The sequence below is a fragment of the Macrotis lagotis genome, chromosome 2 (assembly GCF_037893015.1).
Source record: "Macrotis lagotis isolate mMagLag1 chromosome 2, bilby.v1.9.chrom.fasta, whole genome shotgun sequence".
NCBI classification, from domain to species: Eukaryota; Metazoa; Chordata; class Mammalia; order Peramelemorphia; family Peramelidae; genus Macrotis; species Macrotis lagotis.
Genome location: NC_133659.1, coordinates 310,627,484 through 310,650,487, shown reverse-complemented (window position 1 = coordinate 310,650,487; position 23,004 = coordinate 310,627,484). Strand labels below are relative to the sequence as shown.

The 23,004-nt window shown below is 38.0% G+C and overlaps 1 protein-coding gene across 2 annotated transcripts in view; it reads left to right on the top strand.

Annotated features, from left to right (window-relative positions):
• The window catches only part of EEA1 (early endosome antigen 1), a 125,600-nt gene that overhangs the window by 50,153 nt on the left and 52,443 nt on the right, over positions 1–23,004 (top strand). Inside the window, exons 9-12 of one of the 2 annotated variants that reach the window (XM_074226570.1) lie at positions 1,433–1,588; positions 6,862–6,978; positions 12,194–12,532; positions 19,184–19,333. In XM_074226570.1, coding sequence (XP_074082671.1) covers positions 1,433–1,588; positions 6,862–6,978; positions 12,194–12,532; positions 19,184–19,333 — 762 coding nt within the window. Of the gene's footprint in view, positions 1–1,432; positions 1,589–6,861; positions 6,979–11,193; positions 11,906–12,193; positions 12,533–19,183; positions 19,334–23,004 lie in introns of those variants that run through there. The other variant, XM_074226571.1, reaches the window with a different exon arrangement.

Sequence of the window (23,004 nt, the reverse complement as noted above, 5' to 3'; positions counted from 1 at the left end):
AAATATAAACACATTATTGTAGACAATGGAGGTAGTTTATATGTAGAGAGTTCTCCCCATATTAGATAACAGACCTGGATCCTGCTATGGGTTCTCTCCATTACTGTCTCCATTGCCCCTTAGGCCTACCCCTGTGCCTCCCCCTCACTCCCACCTCCAGATAACACAAATTAGGGCATGTTTTTTTGTTTAAGTATTTTGTTTAAGTATTTTTTTTTTTTTTGGAGAGAGGCAGCATGGGGTAGTGGAGAGAGCTGCTGTCTGAGCTAGGATTACTCAGAGTTATCTCCCACCTTTGACCCATACTGAGTGGGTGGCTGGATAAGTCTCCACATGGCTCTCAGAGATGACAGAATTGACCAAGATGCATGTCACTGACAAGGTGCCGACCTGCCCTGGTGAGGAGAAAGGCTTGATTCCTCTGAAAGTTTTCTCTGTCAATGAAGTCCTAGGTCCAGTCCCTGGATCTGTTATTGAACCTGGAGAATTACTTCAATTTGTCCACTTTTTATAATGATAGAATAAGTGGAACTGAGGCACCAGACAGAATCCTGTACAATGCTGCTTGTGTTTAATGTCACATCAGAGGTGTCATATTTGAACCATAGGAAGTCGTCCTAGGTGCCTGAGCTTCTGTTTTTGTTATTGTGACTTGATAATGTTACTACAAGTGATAATTTCTAGTCTATTTTAGTTCAAAGAATTTATATGACACCATGGGCATTGTGTTGAAAATCTTTAATACACACAAAACAGCTGGAACTCTCATCAGCAGGTTTGACTCAATGCACCTGAGGACTTTCTGGGTTGGTTGGGCAACAAATTTTTGAGGCCTGGTTGATAGATGACTATTGAGAGCCATGATATATTTAGAGACATGTTTCTCTGTGTAAATCAGAAAGAACAATCACCAATATTTAGGCGGCATTCTAAAGTATATGAAGTGCTCTACAAATATTGTTTTATCTTCACAACAACTCTGGGAGGGAAATGCTGTTAATAGCCCTATTTTATAAAGGAGGAAACATGAAGCAGACAGGGAGTAACTTACTCTTAAGTGTCTGAGGCTGGATTTGAACTTCAAACTTCCTGATTCCAGGATCAGCACTTTATCCACAGTGTTACTTAACTGCCTATCTTCAGAGTATCCATTTCAAGTTTCATTTTACTTGTGGAAATATGAAATAAAGTTTTTTTTATCTTGTCACAGAGCACCTGCATAACTATTAATCAAAAAGATAATCACTACACAATTCATTCCTAATACTATTGGAAATTTTCATCGACTCCATTATGGTACATGAATTTTTAAATAGCAGTAGTTTAATTGCATAAGAATTGTTCCTATTTTGATTACTTTGTAGTGAAATCATAGAAAATATATTTCATTGTTGTCATAATTTTTGATTCACTTTTGCTCCCTTGCTCATAGCTTCAAAGACCTGGTATAGAAGATGTTGCTGTATTGAAGAAGGAGCTGGTCCAGGTTCAGACATTAATGGACAACATGACTTTGGAGCGTGAGAAAGAGTCAGAGAAACTCAAAGAGGAGTGTCGAAAGCTACAGGCTGATTGTGTTAACTCAGAGGTAATGAAGCCCTGTGATAGCTACCCATATTGGGGTCACTGACCCTGAATACATATGCAGTATTTATGCATGGGTGCTTTCTGGAGACTTCTAGGATTCTTTTCCTTAGAACCACTAGTATTAGGAGCAAGTGTAAAAATATTAACCTTATATGTCACATATAACCTGTATTTTAAATATAATTTCACATTTAACATTTGAGAACAATATTGCTAGGATAAGAATCGCCTCTTCTACCTAAAAAATGTGCCAGATTTGGTGCTGTCCCTATATTTTAAGTTCAAAATACAAGTGCCAAATTAAACCTGGGAGCCCATCTATTAAAAGGTCACTGAAGTAAGAATGAGAGATATGGAATTATAAATCTTTCTGATTTTACCTTGTTATTTTAGAGGGAAGTGATTATGTAGAATTTTTTTTTCCTTCTAGCTTATAAAAATACTTTTTGGAAGTTCTCTTGCATTAGGCAATAGCATGATTTGGCAACATTTGACTGAGAATTTTGATAATTGATGAGTTTATGGGTTCTTTTATCAGTACTGGCTTCCGCCTATCTTTCATCCTATTATTGTGTTTTGGTTTTTTGGCTTTCTCTAATGGGGATATTTCAATTTGAAGCAATGTGTTTTCTGAAAGATCTTCAATAACAGTAATGCTCTTTATGTCACATCCCCCCAAAGTGTTGTAATTTTCTTTCATAGAAATTTCAAAATCTTAGACATGAACTGCTTTGTTAATCAAATAGTTCAGTTAGTTATTTTGATAAATGATCACTTACTGACAGTGGAAACTTAATACTATATTAAAATAATAGATCATTATATTACATGATTGGCAGTGTTATCCTTCATTATTGTGGTTTCCTTTTTGAAGTGAATGTTTACACTTAATGCTGTGGCTAAGAAGACAAATATGGTGTTTTGTGGGTTTGATACTCTGAGGAAAGGAGTAAGAGGATGTAATGTTTTTATTCCTTTGAAGGGGAATTAATTTAATTAGTCAACTCATCTTGGTAATTTAGCCATTCTTTATTCCTAAATGCTAATGTCAGTTGGGAATTTAGTTTCCCTTTTGCTTTACTGTATTCCAACTATGAACTCATCAAAATGTCTGTACACAGAGGACAAAGAGCAAATGATACTTTGTGTTTATACTGGAGAAAAGTTTAGTTTGGTTTAAAGGTGTTCACCTGCTGCAGATTTCTCTTTTATTTTTATATTATTTATATTATTTAGTCCTTACTCTGCCATGCTTTTTCTATGTCAGATGATTCAACCTCCCTGGGCCTAGTTTCCTCACCTGCAAGATACTAGACCATAAGATTATCTCTAAATTTATTTTTTCATGTTATGAGTAGATCATATAAAGTAGAGGGGAGTATTTTTTTCTCCCTGTTAATTTTGTTCTTTTTTTCTCCTTTATTAGTAAGATGAATCATTAGCTTTTTTTATTTGGCTCATTACATTTATTTGTAAGGCAGTTGTAAATATTGAGTTGGAATACAGAGATTCAATAAATCTTAAAACCCATTTTGTGTATCAATATAGCACTTAGAAATACTGGATAAAATGGGGTAATTTACATTATTGTTTGTGAGATTACTAGTGGTCTTCGGTGAGATTTATATAACTGCAGCATGACAAAAGGTGAAGTGGCAGAATCACATCTAGTATCTGATTGTTATTCAATATGTTTTAATAAGTTATTGGAATAGGAGAGTTTTTGCTTGAGTTGACTATAGGAATTTGGAACTAAGCCACCAACACTGGTTAAGACTGTGATAGTTTAAGGAAAAGTTATGAAGATATACTCATTTGCTTAACAGAGATGGGTAAGATAAAGGGTCAGTTATCAAAAAATGCATAGATATTTTTGAAATTTTTTAATATTTTTTTTAGCCATAATTCTCATAATAAATATCAGTTACTAAAGTCTATTCATTTTATTGTAATATCTGGCACAAGTTACTTATAACAAGATGTATTACTTTTTAAAAAGATGTTTCAAAACTTTTTACAATCTACATTAGTATATTGTTCAAAGTTATTACTATAATATACTGTGCACTTATTTTAGTGAGTTTGTCTTTCCTCAGTTTACTTCAGAAGTTCTTAAGAACTGCTTCAGGATCAATTTATGAACCTCTATGTAGAAGAAAACCCTTGTTGTTACTTTATGTTGTTCACTCATGTTTTGCCCTTTTTGAGATATTCTTAATGAAGTAGTTTGCTGTTTCCTGGAGTAATTTGCCATTTTCTTCTTCAGCTCATTTTACAGATGAGGAAACTGAAGCAAACAGGCAAACAAGCCACTGAAATGGCTTGCTCAGGGTCCCACAGCTAGGAAGTGTCTGAGGCTGGATTTGAATTCACAGAGAGGGTGCTTCCTCCCTGTGCCACCGAGCTGCCCCTACCTGTGTTACTCTGTAGGCAGACCTTGGTATGCCTCCCTGGTATTACTGAATTCTGTCCGCTTACCTTCTTCAATGGGCTTGTTCTACTAGTTTCAAGAATAAGATCTACCCTCAAAAGATCATTTACCACCTTTGAACACATTTAATTACTTAAAATAGTTCCAGAAGAAAAGTTTAAGAAATATTTTTGAGCAAGATAAGTAAGTATTTTATCTGTTTTATAGAATCATGAAATCTTAACATTGGAAGTTTCTTCAGAGGCTGTCTGCTCCAACATGAGCAAGAACCCACTTTGCAGCATATTTTTCAAGTGTTCATTTAGACGTTGCTGAAGATGCCTAGTCAAGGGAAATTCACTGCTTCCTGAGGCAGATAACCCTTGTATTTTTAGGTTAGCTATAAATTTGCAGCATTTTTTTTCTTTAATGTCAGTAAGGTATAGATGACTTTTACCATTATGAAACCTCCCTATCCTGTTGCAAATTGTGATCCAATCTTAACCTAGTAGATAGATTGTCTGAGATGCTGAAAGATTGAGTGACAAGTGCCTATGGTCCTTGTTGCAGTCTGCCTTTGTAACTTCCCATGCCTGTTCAGGTTCTGCTGACTAAGGTCAAGCAGAATGAATCTAATACTTCCTAAATAGAACATCCATTCCAGTACTTGAAACTAACTTTCTTGTCTGCATCCACTAAGACTCCCCCCCAAGCTTCATACTGTCTACTTCCTTCAGTTCCCCTGTGGGTTTGATTTTTAAGGCCCTTCCCCAACATAACCAACTTCTGGGTTCTGTCCCTTTTTTTTTTATTCCTAAATTGTGGTTTCTAGAACTGAAGACAGTCAACCAAGTGTAGTATGACCAGTGCAGAGTCCAGGGGAATGATTACCTCTTTGGTTCTAGGGGCTCCACTTGGCTTACTTAAGCTTTCTTGACTGCTTTATGACCCAATTGGTTCATAGTGAACTGGCAAACTACTGATACCTATTCTATGCTTCCTTTGACTTGACTATTCCTTTGACCTTAGATCCAGGATGTTAACCTATCAAGAAATTCTTGGATCCTGAGTCTACCATCTAACGTGCTAGCTATTTTGGCTTTGGAATATCTGCAGATTTCATAAGCTTTCTATCTATATCCTTTTTGAAGTCATTAACAATGTTAGATGGCAGGAGCTAGGTTGATCATGATAGATTTAATATTAAAAGAGCTTAATGGAAAGAATCATCTATGATTGCTGTAATGAAAGCATGAATATTTTTTAGATAGCACCAAAACTTTGGCTATCAGATGACTACTTATTAAATAAATAATAAATATTAAAGCCTCAGACCTTTGGAAGGGTTTATCAGGCCATATACTTCTAGTTATTCCTTACTTTCATATATATTACCATATTCTCTAATTGAAATTCCATCCGATTTTTGGTAAGACTATACATTAATGTGAATGATTTTTGGAAAAAAACAAATTAGAACATATACATGCCAGTGAGCCTTGTCTCCTTCAATGTCATTCCTTGAAGGAGGCTACGGTTTAGTTGATTTCCATTTTAGCAAAGCATTTGTCATGGAGTTTCTCAAGTCATCCTTGTGCCAGAGAGAAGAAAATTAGCAGAGGTAGTTTCGGATCTGCTTGGAAGCAGATTGTAAAATGTCCTAGGGAGCAGAGGTTGGGCCTGTTCTTTTTGTTTTCCAGTGGTCTTTTTTAACCTACTTTAATTAGGAAAAAATAATGACATTTTTATTGGCAGTATCATTGCTGTTGTGGTCATCACTGTGCCTGCATTTTGAAGGCTGAAGTTAATGTAAAGTGCAACACTTGTTCATAACTTATACTCTCCTGGCTTAATCTGTGGGAGTTTTCTAGTGAAGAGAGTTGTATTTTTTTTGTTACTCATACTTTAAACATGCATTTAAATATTACACAGTTTTTGTTTTATGAATTGGGCAAAAAGTACAAGCAGGACCATGAGTCCTTCATTTTCAGAGAGATGAAGCAAGTGAGCTGAATTGAAGTAATATTACATTTGATGAAATTGTATCCAATAGTTAAAGCAGTTGCTGTTCTTGGATAATTTTTGCAATGCAGATTGTTTTTTAGAAAGTTTTTATTCATTTTGAGTTTAACAATTTCCCCCCCAATCTTGCTTCCCTCCCCCCAACCCCTACAGAAGGCAGTCTGTTAGTCTTTACATTGTTTCCATAGTATGCATTGATCTAAGTTGAGTGTGATGAGAGAAATCATATCCTTAAGGAAGAAACATAGAGTTTAAGAGATACCAAATACCAAAATTACATAATAAGATTTGTTTTTAAATTAAAGATAATAGTCTTTGGTCTTTGTTCAGACTCCACAGTTCTTTCTCTGGATACAGAAAGTATATTATCCATCACAGGAACTTTAAAATTGTCCCTGATTGTTGCACTGATGGAATGAACAAGTCCATTAAGGTTGATCATCACCCCCATGTTGCTGTTAGGGTGTACAATGTTCTTCTGGTTCTGCTCATCTTGCTCAACATCAGTTCATATAAATTCTTCCAGGTTTCCTTGAATTCCCATCCCTCATGGTTTCTAATAGAACAGTAGTGTTCCATGACATACATATACCACAGTTTGTTAAGCCATTCCCCATTTGAAGGACATTCACCAAATTTCCAATTCTTTGCCACTACAAACAGGGATGCTATGAATATTTTTGTACAAGTGATGGTTTTTACCCTTTTTCATAATCTCTTCAGGGTATAGACCCAGTAATGGTATGCAGTATAGATGTTTAAGAAACAAGTTGTATAGCTCTGATTTCTGTGTATGATTTATGTTCCCCTTCTCACTTTGTTGACCTTTTTTTATTGCTTAGGTCACAATAAGCCAGTTAAGAAATGAACTTGCTAAAGGCCCTCAGGAAGTTGCTGTGTATGTGCAGGAGCTGCAGAAACTGCAAAGTTCAGTTAATGATTTAACTCAAAAAAATCAGGTGAGAATTCCATGTTTCCTTTGGCTATGAATGATTTTATGTAGCTTTTTAGATTTTAAACTTTTGGCTTGTGTTAGATATTTATTAGATGTGGCATTGTGGAACAATTTTTATTTGTTTTAATTATTTGTTTTAATTTATTTAATTTATTTAATTTATTTTTATTGCAAAAGACTGTGGGGCAGTGTTGCCCTCAGTGTTGGCCCTTCTTGATCTTGCAACATAATAAGATGCCTCCTTCCCTTCAGAAACAAAACACTAGAGTGTTGCACCTGGACATTGTGTATAAAGTCAGATCTAGAAAAAGAACCCTATAATTCACTTATGTTAACTTAAAAGTAGTTATTTTATACTAATCCTTACATTATTTGTCTGACACAAGTATCTAAAATATAATTTAAACATTTCACACTTTTGTAAATTGTTATGCAGATGATACTTTTGTCATGATAATAATAAGTTTTTTGATGTTAGACTTTTCACATCACAGGATAAGATGTCAGTCTCAACAGCATTTTATCATGTGTTTCTTATGTGCAAGATCTTGTGTCAAGAGCTGGGGAAACAAGGAAAGGCAACCACAGTCCCTGCTTTCCAGGAAAATATATCCATGGGGGAGGCAATGTGGAAAAATCTGTGGTTATACACATCTGCAAAGGGTAAATTGAGGGTAAGAAGTGATGCTGAAGAGAAAAATCTAGGAAAAGCAGCTTGACCAAATTTAAATCAAGAAATTTGGTGTTAGAGACAATCCAGGTAGGAGGAGAAAATGTCAGAGATGTGGAATCAGTCTTGGACTTTACCAAAAAAGGCAGCTGAGAAGAATAGCAAATATTACAAGCCTATATGCATGCATACACTGTGGTCTCTGACATTTTACTGGCCATTCGACCTTTGGACAAGCCATTTTCCCCTCTGGGAGCCATACTTTACCCATCTTTTAAGTAAAGAAAATTACATCTGCTAACTTGTGTCACAAAAGTGATATACAATGAGACACTTCGGGAATGTGTATTATTATTAGTAGTAGTAGTGGTAATATTAGTAATAGTATTAGTATTAGTATTCTTTTTTTGCATGGTTTTTGCCACATACATGAGCAATCAAATACAAAGGAATGAGTACACTACTTTAATTGGATCCACAGATCCCAAACACATCTAATCATTGGGAGGGATTAATATAATTAACTTTAGAAAAACCATTGGATGGTCAGTAAGAAAAGGAAGAGAAGAGAACTGGAAGAAAGTCAAAATATAAATTGAGAAGAATTTTGTTGACAAGGGTGAATTTTTTTTTTAAGGTTTTTGCAAGGCAAATGGGGTTAAGTGGCTTGCCCAAGGCCACACAGCTAGGTAATTATTAAATGTTTAAGACCAGATTTTTTAACCCAGGTACTCCTGACTCCAGGGCTGGTGCTTTATCTACTGCACCACCTAGCTGCCCCAGGGTGAATTTTTTTAATAGAGTAAGAGGTAGTGTATGATGAAATGTACCTATAATGGAACCCTTTTGTCATAAGGGCTTTGTCAGAACAAATGAACACAGTTGCTTTAAGAAGGCAGTGTCATATTTCTAGTAAATAGTTCAGTAATTATTTACATGAATCTAAATAATCACTCAATATTTATTTACAGATATAACTTGGAGATATTGTGGGTACAGTTCTAGACCATCACAGTGAAGCAAATACTGCAACAAAATGCATCACATATCCTAATGCATATGTACATACCTTCATTAAAAATTCATTATTGCTAAGAAATAATACTAACCTGTCTTCTTGAGTCTCCCGTGAATTGTAATCTCTGTCCTAGAGGAAAGTCTTGCCTCAATGTCAATGGCTATTGACAGATCACCGTGGTGACCTATCAGGCTTTCCACATTCCTTCCTCATTCAACTTAATCATTTCTAAAGTGAGAGACATGTGACTCTTCCTTTCACTTGAACACTTAGAGGCTACTGTGGATTTATCTATTGGGCTGATTTTAATATCATGTCTTGGGGAATAGAAAGACCAGAGGAGCTGGAGAGAGACAAGGGAATGACTGGTCAATGGAACAGTCAGAATACACACAAAATTTCTCAAGTTCACCATCCTTATGGGTGTTGTTTGTGGTATCCCCCCCAAATTCTAATAGTAATATTAAAAATCACTAATCACCAATCACCTATAAATAGATATTATAGTAATAATGAAAGGTTTCAAGTATTGTGAGAATTACCAAAATATGACAGAGACATTATGTGAGTGCATGCTGTTAGAGTTGCTTGATGCAGGATTGCCACAAACCTTCAATTTGTAAAAATGACAGTATCTGTGAAGTTTAGTAAAGGTTGAGGTATGCCTGGACTCACATTTTAAGTTATGGAAAGAGCATTGCCCTCAAAATTAGAACAAAGACATTTTGTTCATTTTTGTTCTCAGTAATGTCAACTTCTAAGAGATCCAGACACAGGCTTTCAGTATCAGCTGACCATTTATTTTAACATTGGTGTAATAGATCATTTTTTATATAGCTCACACTTGGTAAACGAATAAATTAGAACCAAGAACATACTGAAACAAATGAAAACAAAGCAGAAATGCCTCTAATTTGGATAAAAAGGCAAATATTTTTTAAGTAAAAAGAATAGCCTAATATTATAGCGACTTATTAACTGAGATCCAGAGGGACAGTCATTGCTAACTGAATTATCAACTTAACTTCTTCAGTTATATTTGTTCAGTATATTCTAACCATGTTACTCAGTATATATAAACTGGATGAAATCTGCTAACTCAAAAGTCCTTGAGGAAAAACTATAAATTTATAAAATGCAGTTTATAATAACGAAGTAGCTAATCTTTATGTAGTATTTACTGTGTGCAAGGGACTATGCTAAGCATTTATAAACATTGCTTCCTTATCCTCACAACTACCCTAGGAGAGAGGCACCATTTTATAGGTGAAGAAGTGAGACTGAAATAGGTCAAGTGATTTGGCCAAGGATCACTGAATTCACTGACTAAATAAATTCTTATGATTCCAAAATAAGTAAATGTATGAAGTTGTTAGGAAACTTTTTTTTCCCCCCATGGCCACATGGAACTAGTTTCAGTGGAAAGTGTTCTTTCTGGATGAGCTCTTTTCATGGCCATTACTTAGTGTTGGCTGTCATCAGCTTGCTAGCTTCATGTGGTGCTGCTGCAGCCTCCATTCCATCTGATCCATTTAACTTCTAGAATTATCTTTATCTAACACTATTATTTTTTGTTCTGTTAATCCCTCTGTGTAGGACCCTGAAGAACTCTGTTCCCTATTGTATAAAATTCAAGATCTTCACCATCTGGGGAGCTTAACTTGGTGCTTTTCTTCTTCATATCAGAGCTGCCCTCTGTTAGTGCCATCCTCATCTGTTTACATGTCAGACACATACACACACACACACATCACTGGCTGGGCTCCCTTTGTTTGTTGCCTTTTTTGCTTGTGCCATTTTTTTCTACGCTAAATGTTTTTTTCTGTTGTTGTCAGTAAATGACTACAGTTTTGACTCTTGTCATTTTACTTTCATTCCATGGCTAGAGGGGGTTTAATGAAGCAATGACTACCTAACATATTCACAAACTTACATATGTGTTTAAATATCTTGTTTCAGTTAGGTCTAACTCTGATTTTTTTTTCCTTGACAGAGATACTGGAGTGGTTTGCTATTACCTTCTCCAGCTCAGTTATCAGATGAGGAAACTGAGGCAACCAGGGTTAAGTGACTTGCTCAGTTAGTGTCTGAAGTTAAATTCAAACCAGGTCTTCCTGACTCTCCAGGCTTGGTATCCTATACACTTTGCCACCTAGCTACCCCTCACATATATGACATAGATTCAAATGATCAATAATGAGAGAAATTCTATTGGAATCCAAGAATTTCATCCTGATCCAGGAAAAGTTCTATAGATCTTATATTTTGTTTGGAACTTGGTCAACCTCATGGGCAAGGAAACTGGTAACATAGTCAGCTGACCTTTTTAGAGTATAACTTATCTCACTTTAAAATCTGAGTAGGTATTAAATCTAAGATCTTAAACTCTTATACTAAAAAGTAGAAAAGAATTGAATTAGAGAAACTAGGTTCTTTTAAGATATCATTATTTAAATATATGAAAAATTTTAAAATGTAGAACCTTGCATTCTAGAATTGTATATGTCTCTTAATGAAGAAATTAGAATTATTTAATATAATCCTCATTTTTTCTAGATAACTTCTACTTTTAGAAGGTGTAGTATCTCAGTCAGTTGCAGTGTTTTTTGGACATTTTGCAAGTATTAGACCTTGTGCATTTTAACTCACAAAGAAAGATTTGAGACTTAAGAAAATTCATTGAGGGATCTTGAGCACAAACTAGGGGGTAGGGGATAGTCATGGAGAGAAGGTTTGGTGAGCTAGCCTTGAGGCTTCTGATGTGCCCTAGCAGATTACCAAGAGCTTCATTAGATCTCTGACCCTTCATCAGTGTAGGACATGACTGGGATTAGAGTATCTCTTCTGGGGCCGTGAGATCTTTACCAGCCTTCTTCCTCTGCTCCTTTTTGGGCAACTGCCCACTGAGAGCTTACATTGATCAGGCCAGGCTTGGGCTAGTGAATGCCATAGTCTAGGGGAGGGGAAGGTCTCAGGGATCTGATTGTTTTCCCACCTCTGATGTCATAGGCAGGAAGGGTCCAGGCAAGGATTGGCTAGGTAGTCCTGGTTGAGAAATTCAGCTTAGGGTTGAAAATTTTTAGCATGGGAGATCCCAGATATGGAGAATTTCAAAAAGCAGCAGAGTGGAAATTCCATTCAGGAGGAAAGGGTATTTCTAAAGTAGAGGCAGCATGTCTTACAGGAGCCTTATGGATTTCAAAGAGGCCCAGAAAACCCAGAGGTTTATTCAAACTACCACAGGTAAATTATATTCTCAGCATAAATGTAAGCAATCCTTTACTAATGAGCTTTTATGTCATTGACTTTCATCCTCCAGTGAAAAACTCTTCACTGTCAGTTTAGAATTGGACTGTTAGGGCATTTTGATCAAGGAGTCTTTAAAAACTGGAGAATGTTAAGCCTGTGTTAGTTTTTAGTGCACTGTGATATCTATTATTGACTTGCTTTTAAACATAGGAAATTAATAGCAAGTTTTTTTCTAAAGTTGATGCAGTTTACTTAATATGAAATGTTCAATTGATTTTTCAGAATTTGACAGAAAAGTTATTAAAGAAAGAACAAGATTACAGTCAATTAGAGGAGAAACAGAATGAAGAATATGTTTGTAAAAAGAATATTCAAGCAAACCTTCATCAAAAAGAACTTGATTGTCAACAGCTTCAATCAAAATTATCTTCATCTGAAACTTCCCTGCAGCGGCTACAGGGCGAACTTGTGGAAAAGGGGGAGGCGAGCCAGAAGCTCAAGGAGGAATTAGCTGAAGTGGAGAGCAAGTATCAGCATCTGAAGGTGGAGTTCAAACAGCTCCAACAACAGAGAGAGGAGAAAGAGCAGCATGGGTTCCAGCTTCAAAGTGAGATTAATCAAGTAAGGAAGAGATCTTCCTATTACTTGGTGTGTGGGCCTGGAGACTCCTCATTCTTTTCTCCTTAGTGTACAAGGGAGTCATCATTAGACTATGGAGAGTAAATACAGGCTTCTGAACCAGCCACCTGCTGCCAGCGCAGTGGCCTTTTTTTCTAGTCTTAATACCATTAACCTCTGCAACATTTGGCCCCGAATACTGCCTCTTCCACAACTTCCACAACTAAAACTCGGGAAAACTGTTGTGGTTCTTTTACCTTTCTACTTATCTGCCTGTTTGACTGATTTCTTTTCTTGCTTCTGATCTCTTACCAAGCAAGTTCTTCCATGGTTTAACTCTTGTTGCTTTGTGCCTGCCTTCACAAAAGTCAATCTGATTTATCTCTTCTCTCCAAATTTCAGCTTAGGTCCTTTCTTTCCAGTTGATTTAGTAGACTTTTGATCTCATCATTCTTCGCACATTTTCTCATCCCCCTTGTTTCTCTTTCCCTTGGTTCACTGTTCTTTGACACTTCAGGGGTAAGCTAACTTTTCCATAAACCCTTAGGTTTCCTCCTGAGGATCATCTACCCTTCTTTTTTGTCAGGGTCTGGCATAGCATCTTGCATATACAGGGTGATGAATGAGGTGGATGGAATTTGCTATAAGTAGAACAGCTATGTTTGTAGATTCTTTAATTTTTTTGTAATTTACCAGTCAAGTCACCTGGAAGAATTCTCTGTTTAGTATTTTTCATTCATTCTCTCTCTCTCTCTCTCTCTCTCTCTCTCTCTCTCTCTGTTTCTCTGTTTCTCTGTTTCTCTTTTGGTAGACTTTGTTTTTAAATGACATTCACTTTTTGCTGTATTCCTTTTCCTCCTTCTGCCCAGTGCACCCTAAGTAATAAGCTTAAAAAAAGGAAAAGCAGTTTTGCAATCTAACCATTACATTGACTGTCTAATGCAGTCATTTTTGTAGGGACAGGAGCCTTTTGCTTCTGTTAAAGGTTGATAAGGGAATTCTCTGAGTTCAGAGGGTGGTAAACTTTGGATCTTACCAGTTGGAGGTAATTGGTCAGCTTGGGCATTTGTTTTGGGAGCCATCTCTTTGCAATAGCCTGTGAAAAAGCAGATCCCTTGCACAATTGGTCCTTCAACTCTTTTTCTTTTTCTGGAGAGATTCTAAGAAAGAAGCAGAGCTAAGAGCAGATCTTAGGTTTATAGTCTGGGCAGGATGAGGATATGCATGCACATAGCATTCTCCCTTGTCTCCATTTTTCCTAATTCTTTGCTAAGGATTATCTCAGGGTAAAGGTTACATGTGTGCTCACTTATGTTATATGAGAGGAGACTTACTAGATACCCCTGATTTCCCAGCCCTCTACTCAAATCCCATGGAGTCCTTGATAGAGGAAGGGGGGGTTCCTTGCAAAGCATTGAGTTCTTGGAAAGATGTGCAATATAATTTTTTTTAGAAAGATAGAGATGACCTCCCTGTACAGTGCCAGTTTGTAAAGAAAGGGAAGGGAGAGAAGAGCTTGAAGAGGCCAAACTACTAAGTCCATGCTGTGGTCATATCAAAAAAGTTGGACTTGCTCATGTGATTAAAATTATTCTGAAACTTCAGGTTTGATGAAAAGTGGGTTGCCTCTCTAGCAGCCTCAATTTCATTTTACCTTCTGAAAGAAGTTCAAACTACAGAGAGCTTAGAGGACCCACAATAGCTCAAAACACTTTCTTTTTTCTCAATGAGATATAAAGACCCAAACAAGACTGATGACCTAAAAACTCGAGTTGATTTGGATAACCATTCCCCCACATTTTTAGATGATTTTATTTTACTCTTGCTACTTTACATTACTTGAAATTTGCATATTGTTTTACTTATATCACCTCATTTGAGTCTTACAAACAGTGCCATGAAGCAGGCACTGAGAATATTGGACTCTTTTACAGATGAGGAAATTGATGTTCAGCTAAGTGACTTTTTCAGAGGCAGACACCTGGAAATATTGGAGATTTGAACCCCATACAGGGAGGGGAAAGAGAACCTCTCAGTCTAGCAAAGAGCTACACAAGAAAGAAGAGCAACTTTGTAGAATCGTCACTGTACATGCAGAATCTGTGTGTGTGACTGAGCCCTCAGTGCTCTATAGATGTGGATCTCTACTGTAATTCTTAGGAAGGTGGACTCCTACTAAATGTTTATGTATTTATGGAGAGTGAGTTCAGAGTTCATGGTAGGGCATGTGATATTATTACTTTATTTACATCTGTTGTTGAATTAAACTTTTATTCTCTGTCTGACTGACAAAATATCAATAGGAGCTTATGATCCATGAATTGGAGAGGACTTAGCCCCAAGACACATCTGGAACCCCAAAGAAAGCTAACTTGAAAGCTAACAAAGATCCAAACAAAACAAAATTTAGTCCTTATGAAAGATCTACATCAGAGATTCTCAAAATACTGTACCAGAAGGAAATTGGGAATAACAACCCTAATTTCTTTTTTTTTAATTTATTTTTTATTCTCATTTTGTACAAATTTTTTTTACATTAATAAAATATTCTTGTTTACAAGTAAACAAAATACCCCTCCTCCCCCATGAATATAAATAGACTTGCTTGGGTGAAAAAGTAAAGGGGAGAGAAAAAATTAAAATTAAAAAAATAATAGTAATAATTGTAGGTATGCCCAGGTGGCACAATAGACGAAGCACCAGCCCTGGAGCCACGATTACCCGAGCCCATATCCAGCCTTGTAAACCCGACAGTCACCCAGCTGTGTGACATGCAAGCCACCCGATCCCCACTGCCCTGCAAAAACTAAAAAAAGACCCAAAATAAAATAGGAATAATAGTAGGGGTGGCTGGGTGGCAGACAGAGCATTGGCCCTTGAGCCAGGAGCACCTGGGTCCAAATAATAATAATGAAAAATGTGCTTCAGTCTTTGTTCCAACACCAACAACTCTGTCACAGGTGGATCACATTCTTTATGGTGAGTCCATCGCAAAAGTTACTTCCATATTTTTCCAACATTGCCATTGCTGATCGCAACTCCCTCCTTTCGTATTTCTCCACTACCTTGTACTCTATTTTCTCTCTCCTTTCACTCTGACTCTGCTGTAGGGTCGCTGAGTGGCACAGCAGACAGATCCCTGGTCCTGGGACCAAGAGGCCCCGAGCCCCCATACCACCCCTTAGGACCAGAATCCACCTGGCCCTATGGTCCTGGGCAGGTCTTCCAATCCCAGCCCCTTGCAAGAAGTAAAAAAGAAAATGTGTTATATCTGACCACTCTCCCCCCATGGTCCATCCTCTCCTCCATCACTCACATCACCCCCCCTTCCCCCCTTCCCCCATCCACCCCTCCTTCTTACTCCAGATGCCTATACCCCATTGAGTATATTTGCTGTTTCCTCTCCTAGCCACCTCTGATGAGAGCAAAGGTTCCCTCGTTCCCCCTTGCCTCTCCCCTTCCGTATCATTGCAATAGCTCATTGTAATAAAGAAAAATCTTATTATATGAAATATCTTGGCCTATTCCCCCCTTTCCTTTTACTTTCTCCCATTACATTTCCCTTTTTTTCTATTGACTCCATTTTTATACCATATTTTGTCTTTGAATTCAGCTTTCTCCTGTGCTTCATCTATAAAAGCTCCCTCTACCTCCTCTATTAACTGAGAAGGTTCATTATGAATATTATCAATGTCATTTTTCTATGCAGGAATGCATGCAGTTCATCCTCATTAAGTCCCTCATATTTCTCCCCGTTCCTCCAATTTCCATGCTTCACCTGAGCCCTGTATCTGAAGATCAAACCTTCTGTTCAGCTCTGGCCATTCCAAAAGGAACATTTGAAATTCCCCTGGTTCATTGAAAGTCCATCTTTTTCCCTGGAAGAGGACATTCAGCCTTGCTGGGTAGTTCATTCTTGGCTGCATTCTAAGCTCTTTTGCCTTCTGGTATATTGTATTCCAAGCCCTATGAGCTTCCAATGTAGTTGCTGCTAAGTCCTGTGTGATCCTGACTGCAGCTCCGTGATATCTGAACTGTGTCCTTCTGGCTGCTTGTAATATTTTCTCTTTGACTTGGGAGTTCTGGAACTTGGCTATAATATTCCTAGGGGTTGGTTTTTTGGGATCTCTTTCTCTGGGGGATCGGTGGATTCTCTCCATTTCTATTTTGCCCTCTGCTTCTAGAATATCAGGGCAATTTTCCTGTAGTAATTCTTTGAAAATGATGTCAAGGCTCTTTTCCTGATCATGACTTTCAGGTATTCCAATAATTTTTAAATTATCTTTCCTAAGTCTGTTTTCCATATCAGTTGTTTTTTCAGTGAGATATTTCACATTTTCTTCTAATTTTTCATTTTTTTTGTTTTGAAGTATTGATTCTTGATTTCTGGTAAATTCATCAATCTCCCTGAATTCTATTCTTTGTCTGAAGGATTTGTTCTCCTCAGAGAGTTTTCTTATCTCTTTTTCCATCTGGCCAATTTTGCTTTTTAAAGCATTCTTCTCAATAACTTTTTGAACTGTTTTATCCATTTGACTTAAGCTGGTTTTTAGCATGCTATTTTCTTCAGCATTTTTTTGGATTTCCTTGACTAAGCTGCTGACTTCATTTTCATGTTTTTCCTGCATCTCTCTCCTTTCTTTTCCCAGTTTTTCTTGCAACTCCCTCATTTGATTTTCAAAGTCTTTTTTGAGCTCTGTCATAGCCTGAGCCCAATTTCTGTTTTTCTTGGAGTCTTTAGATGCAGGAGCTTGTGCTTCCTCATCTTCAGACTGAGTATTTTGATCCTTCTTGGGCTCATTTGCAAAATATTTCTCAATGGTGTTCCTCTTGTTTCTCTGCTTGCTCATTTTTCCCAGCCTGGGCCTGGTTTGGGGTGCTTCCTGAGCTTTTGGGACACTCCCACACGGGTCTCAGTGTGTGAGGCTCTGTCCTCCCTCCTGGTCTGTGAATGCCCATAAGTGCCCCCCTCTGCCACGGGGCTGAGGTGGGGGGTCCCTGCTGTTCTATGGGGGGGCCTAGACTGCGATCAGGATCTGAATGTGGTCAGAGCCCCAGAGTCCTGTTCCAGGGGCAGAGGACAGAGCTGGGCAGTCTCTCTTCACTCCCCTCCCTCAGCTCAATAGGCTCATGCCCTGGGGGCTCCTGCTTACCGGCTCTGCCTGCTTCTGTTTCCTGGATTGGGACTGCCTTGGCCAAGCTGCTAGCTGTGTGCCCTGAGGGCTGGGCTCCACGTGCTTGCTCTGGCAGAGGTCCCCCACTGTTCCCCCACTTTGTGCCCGGTGCTCCCCGTGGTGCAGCTCAGGAGACTCCCCCGCTGCTGTGAGCTGGGGCTCCCAGTGCCCTGGGGCTGCCTTCGGGAGGCTGAAGTTCTTTGGCTCTGGCGGGCCACCCCTCCGGCTGGCCGCCCCTCCAACCCTGGGGAGCAGAGCCTTTCTGCTCTTTTCCAGGTTACCTTGAGTAGGAGAACTGCCTCACTGGGTCCCTTTGTGGGTTCTGTCTCTCGAAAGTTTAGTTAGAGTCCTTAGTTTATGAGTTTTTATCAGAGAGCTCCTAAGACTAGATCGCTTCTTGTCGCCATCTTGGCTCCACCCCCCCCACAACCCTAATTTTTTGATGAAGAAATCTTTATGAAGAGAATATTCCCTTTGAAAAAGAGACATTTCTAGGAAATTATTCACTAAACACTTAATATTGCTTCTTAGAATCCTGAAGTTAATTCTTCACCTATCATATGTCTTAACTAAAGTTAATCATCTGGTTTCAGAAAGCAGGACTACATGGTATCATAGCTGAGATTCTGAGGACCAATAGCAGCAATAGTCAAAGCAACAATGTAGAAGTTTTCCAAGGTGTTTTGGATTTTTTGTTTGTTTCTTAGGCTTCTCTTTATACTTTCTTCCTTGGTATCTCAATCTCTTTCCTTGGTATCACTTGCCACTTCTGTACAGATAATTCCCAAATCCAGATGTCTATGCCTTTCTTCTTTTCTTCTAATCATATAATCTTACTGTGATGGCAGGAGATAGCATACACTGAATGTATTGGCATCTTGAACTTCACATGTCTAAACTTAGCTTAGTATATTTCTCTTGACTGTGTTCTTCCTTCTGACTTTATTGATTACTTCTCTGTCTTCGATCTTCACCTTATTTTAATATCAGGGTTCATTTTGAGTCTTCTCTTCTCTTCTCTTCTTCACTTCTCCTATGCAGTTGGTTACAACATCTGATCCTTTCCACCACAGCAACAACCTTGCATCTCGCCCCTCTTAGATCAGTACTGCTACTCTATCAGTGTACATCCTCATCACCGCCCACCTGGCTAAAACAGTAGGCACATCAGCTTCCTAATCAGGTCTTTGGATTGCTATCAGAATAATTTTTCTTACACATAAGTCTGGTTCAGAATCTGCAGTGATTTCCAATTTTTTCCTAAGTACATTTTTGTCTGATATTCCATGCCTTCCACATCCAAACTAAATTACTCTTTTGTAATTATGTTCTGTGCTTTTCTGCCTCCTTGCCCTTGCTATCTTCTCTGGGAAGGTTTTTTCTTAGTGCCTCTCCCTCCCTCCAAGTATTGTTCTCTCTGGTATTTAACCTTTAAATATGGTGTAATCGGTGAGAAAATTAAGAACTTTTTCTTTTAAAGTTACACAGCAAACTTTTGGAGACGGAACGGCAACTAGGTGAGGCCCATGGCAGGCTCAAAGAACAGAGACAGCTCTCGAGTGAAAAACTGATGGATAAAGAGCAACAAGTCGCTGATCTACAGTTAAAACTTTCTCGTCTAGAAGAACAGGTGAGCCTCTCCTGTATTTTTTTTTAGAACATGGATTTTTAACTTGTGCCAAGGGACTCTTTGGCAGTCTGAAACCCATGGACCCCTCACAATTAGATTTTTAGATACATAAGATAAAATGCACAGGATTACAAGAGAAACTCATGATATTGAAATAGTCATCAGAATATTGCAAAAAAAAAGTTCACGGACCTCAAATTAAGATTCTCTTTTCTAAGTACTTTGTACTTGAATTTGATATTTTTCATTGATTTTTAAAAAATGTTGTTTAGGGGCAGCTAGGTGGTGCAGTGGATAGAGTACCGGCCCTGAGTCAGGAGGACCTGAGTTCAAATTTGGCCTCAGACACTTAAAAATTACCTAGCTGTGTGACCTTGGACAAGGCACTTAACCCCCACTGCCTTTCAAATGTTTTTAGTTGTTTAGTTCAAAATGTTGTTTAGTCATACATTTTCTTCAATATTTAGCTTCTGGGATTCTCAACCTTTTTTTCACATTTAAAATAAATTTTCATTAAATACTGTTTTTTATTCTTTGTGGTTAACCTTTCAAACAGTCTCGAGAATGAAAGGACGTACAATGGAATTAGTATTTCTTTTGCAGTGGTGGGTATTCATTTATTTGTTTGACAAATATTTGGTGAGTGCCTGCAAAGAAAGGTTTTCTTACAGTTTCAGGCAGAAAGCCTGGTATGGAATGGTCAGGTATTATTAGATAAAGTTGTTGAGGATGAGATCTATGATTTGTACAACTGAAGTATTATTGAGATTATAAGCTTAGGAAGAATGAGGATTTATCATAGTGAAGATTTTATTTCAGTTACCTTGCTTCGATAATGCAGTGAGGATTTATACATTTTAATCAAAGCTTGAGAGCTCATTTAAAAATTAAAATTATTTCTTTAAGTTTTTAAAGGTGGAATTGAACTATTGTTTAAAAACAACATGCATATTTTAGTAAAAACTTCACCTATTGTTAAGACCTCTTAAAGGCTTCATATTCTCAGAAAGACCCAAATTCTGTTAGCCACAAAGAGAAATGCAGTTTTTACAGCCTATAGCTGTATCTATTTTAGGTATCTGGTTGTAGAATCTTAGATATGGTTCCATGTGGTCCTTCTGCTTTTTGAGACCAGATGATTAACTACAGTTATAGCATAAAAAAGTAAGGTATTCTGGTGTTTTGTCTTAATGATGCCTGATGGGTGAAGAAGTAACTTCAGGATTCTATTAAGCAGATAGTTGAGTGAATTATTTCCTAAATATGTTTTCTTTCTCTTTAAATTCCTTCCTCATGAGATTAGGATTGTTCACAATTTACTTCTGTTATTGTATTATTATAGTCTCTAAGTAGATCTTTCTTAATGCCTAAATTTTATTTTGTTTGAACCTTAGAGGAAATCATTTTAAGGAGCCTTTGGGCTTTGTAGTTAGCTTCCCTTGGTTCTAGGTGTGTCTTGGGGCTAAGTCCTCTCCAACCCTAGATCATAAGCTCTTCTGATGGCCTATCAGTCAGACATGGAACAAAGGTTTAATTCAATAGCAGATGTAAGGAAAGTAATAATCTCACAGGCTTTACCATGAACCCTGACTCACTCTCCCTAAAAATATAATACATTTAGGAGGAACAACCCACTTTCCTAGAAATTTCAGCAGAGCTCCCAGCTATGGAACACAGACAGAGCTGCTCTTCTTCTGTGGCTCACTGCTAGACCCATGGTTCTCTTCCCCACCTGGCCACGTGGTCTCCTCCAGCTCTTCTCAGGATCGACTGACAATCAGAAATAGCCTTTACTAGAGATGCTGCCTGCCTGAACCCCCTGAGGAGTGTTGTAGTTGTTAAACTTTTCTTTTGATAGATAGGAAAGGGGGTCAAGCCCTTTCATTGCTCTCTTTGAATTTGCTCCTTCAGTATCTCAGCCTCAGACTTCAGCGGAGGCACCATCTTCAGAGAGCCTTCAGCAACTCAGACCACTGCCACATACGACTCTGGGGGATTAGTGATTCTCTCCCCATTAGGAAGGGCTGCCCATACTAGACCCAGAAATCTTGAGGTCTGTTTCAGTCTCTACCAGACCAGTCACAGGTTCTTTATCCAGGAAGCCCCCGGGAGCAGCACAGGCCTCTCAGCTTTGATCTGGGCTGCCCTGGGAGCTTTTCTGAGTTCTTGTCTGTTAATCTTTCTCTCCTGAATCCCTGACTGGGTTGTCTGCTCATGACTTCCTTGTTTCTCTTGCTTCAACTGTTCCTGATTAATAGTTGGAAATACATTTTGTTTTTAGTTCTTAAACCTTCTGACTGAATTTAAACCATCTGACTGAATAAATCTCCCCATGGTGCTACTTCTTCTAATGAAAAGAGACTCTGTGAGAAGAAAACTTTCCTCTTCATCCCTGTAATCTCTCTTTGTGAATAGCAATTGCTGCTCTGACTAGAGGAGCTTAGAAAGCATTTACTTTTGTCTTCCATTTTTAGAGCATATGAGAGCCTCTGACCTCTCAGTCATCTCTGAGTCTCCTTTTCATCCAACATCTAATGAGTTGTCAAGTTCATGTTTCTTCAGTCCTCTCCTTTTCACTCCCACTACCACCAACCACTTTTAAGACCTTGTTATCCATTGCTTGAACTCTTCTTTTATTCCTTTTAGGTTTTTGCAAGGCAATGGGGTTAAGTGGCTTGCCCAAGGCCACACAGCTAGGTAATTATTAAGTGTCTGAGGCCAGATTTGAACTCAGGTACTCCTGACTCCAGGGCTGGTGCTCTGTCCACTGTACTACCTAGCCGTCCTGCTTGAACTATTCTTAATAGTCTTCTAACACATCTGTCTCTAGCTTCACCCCTTTCCAATCCAGTCTTTATACTGCTGCCAAAATTATCTTCTTAATGCATAGACTTGATCATATCACTAATTAAAATAAAACCCAAACATCAAACTTTAATTAATTCACCATTTAAAATGAACAAATATAAATGCCATAAACTAAAGACCTTCTGCATTTTGGGTAAACTTATTCCTCACTTCATACTATTCCCATTCATGTATACTGTTCCATAACATTTTGTATCTAAGCTTTCTGTTATGAGTATCTTAATTCGAGTCCTTCTCATCTCTCACCTGGATTCTTGCAGTTTTATTTCTCATTGGTCCTACACATAGCTGCTAAAAGGGTTTTCTTTAATCACAGTTTTGGCCATGAAATCCCCGCTCAGTCATTTTCAGTGTCTATTATCTCTCTCTCTCTCTCTCTCTCTCTCTCTCTCTCTCTCTCTCTTTTAGGTTTTTGCAAGGCAAATGGGGTTAAGTGGCTTGCCCAAGGCCACACAGCTAGGTAATTATTAAGTGTCTGAGACCGGATTTGAACCCAGGTACTCCTGACTCCAGGGCTGGTGCTTTATCCACTGTGCCACCTAGCTGCCCTCTGTTATCTCTTAATATAAACTGTAAACTCCTCATTTAGCCCTTTACAGTCAAATTCCAGTTTTCTCTTTACATCCTCTCTGGCCATGCTCTTCAGAGGCTTCTGTGGCACTCATATGGGACATTGCAACTCCTGTCTCTACTTTTGCCTAACCTGTTCCATTGTGTCTGGAATACAATCTTTTGCTTCCTCTATAGCATCCCTCTTTTCCTTTAAGACAAAACTTAAGCACCATCTCCTTACATACAGTAGG